The sequence below is a fragment of the Eimeria mitis genome, genomic scaffold (genome assembly GCF_000499745.2).
Source record: "Eimeria mitis Houghton genomic scaffold, Emh_scaff1101, whole genome shotgun sequence".
Lineage (NCBI taxonomy): Eukaryota > Apicomplexa > Conoidasida > Eucoccidiorida > Eimeriidae > Eimeria > Eimeria mitis.
Window position 1 is genome coordinate 4,234 of NW_013567591.1, and position 478 is coordinate 4,711.

General features: G+C 46.4%; 1 protein-coding gene across 1 annotated transcript in view; it reads left to right on the top strand.

Moving 5' to 3' along the window:
- The window catches only part of EMH_0029440 (uncharacterized protein), a gene marked incomplete at both ends in the record, with an annotated part of 5,282 nt that overhangs the window by 398 nt on the left and 4,406 nt on the right, over positions 1-478 (top strand). The window contains 2 exons of the mRNA XM_013494303.1: positions 1-39; positions 206-253. Coding sequence (XP_013349757.1) covers positions 1-39; positions 206-253 — 87 coding nt within the window. The remainder of the gene's footprint in view (positions 40-205; positions 254-478) is intronic.

A 478-nucleotide genomic window follows, 5' to 3' on the forward strand; every position in this document is an offset into this window, starting at 1 on the left:
AGCAGCAGCATGGGTTTCATTACAGCGGCGAATGCAGAGGTATGCCTTTGCGAGTGCTCAAACCCTAAACCCTAATTTACAAACCCTAAACCCTAAACCCTAAACCCTCATTCTTCGGAGGCAGCAGCAACAACCCATACCTAGGGTTTAGGGTTTAGGGTTTAGGGTTTAGGGTTTAGGGTTTTGTTGTGTTTATGTTGATCAGAGTCTGCGAGGATTGCCGCAGCTGGGAGAAGGCGGAGCACCCCCCCGAGTAAACCCTAAACCCTAAACCCTAAACCCTAAACCCTAGGCAGTCCGTTGCTGTGTGATATTATCTTACTATATTTGAGGGTTTAGGGTTTAGGGTTTAGGGTTTAGGGTTTAGGGTTTAGGGTTTGTGTGCAGCGTCTACAAGCGGGGATTAGTATCGACGAACAAGACAGAGCTCAGAAAGGGTTTATTGTTATATGGTAAAACCCTAAACCCTAAACCCTAA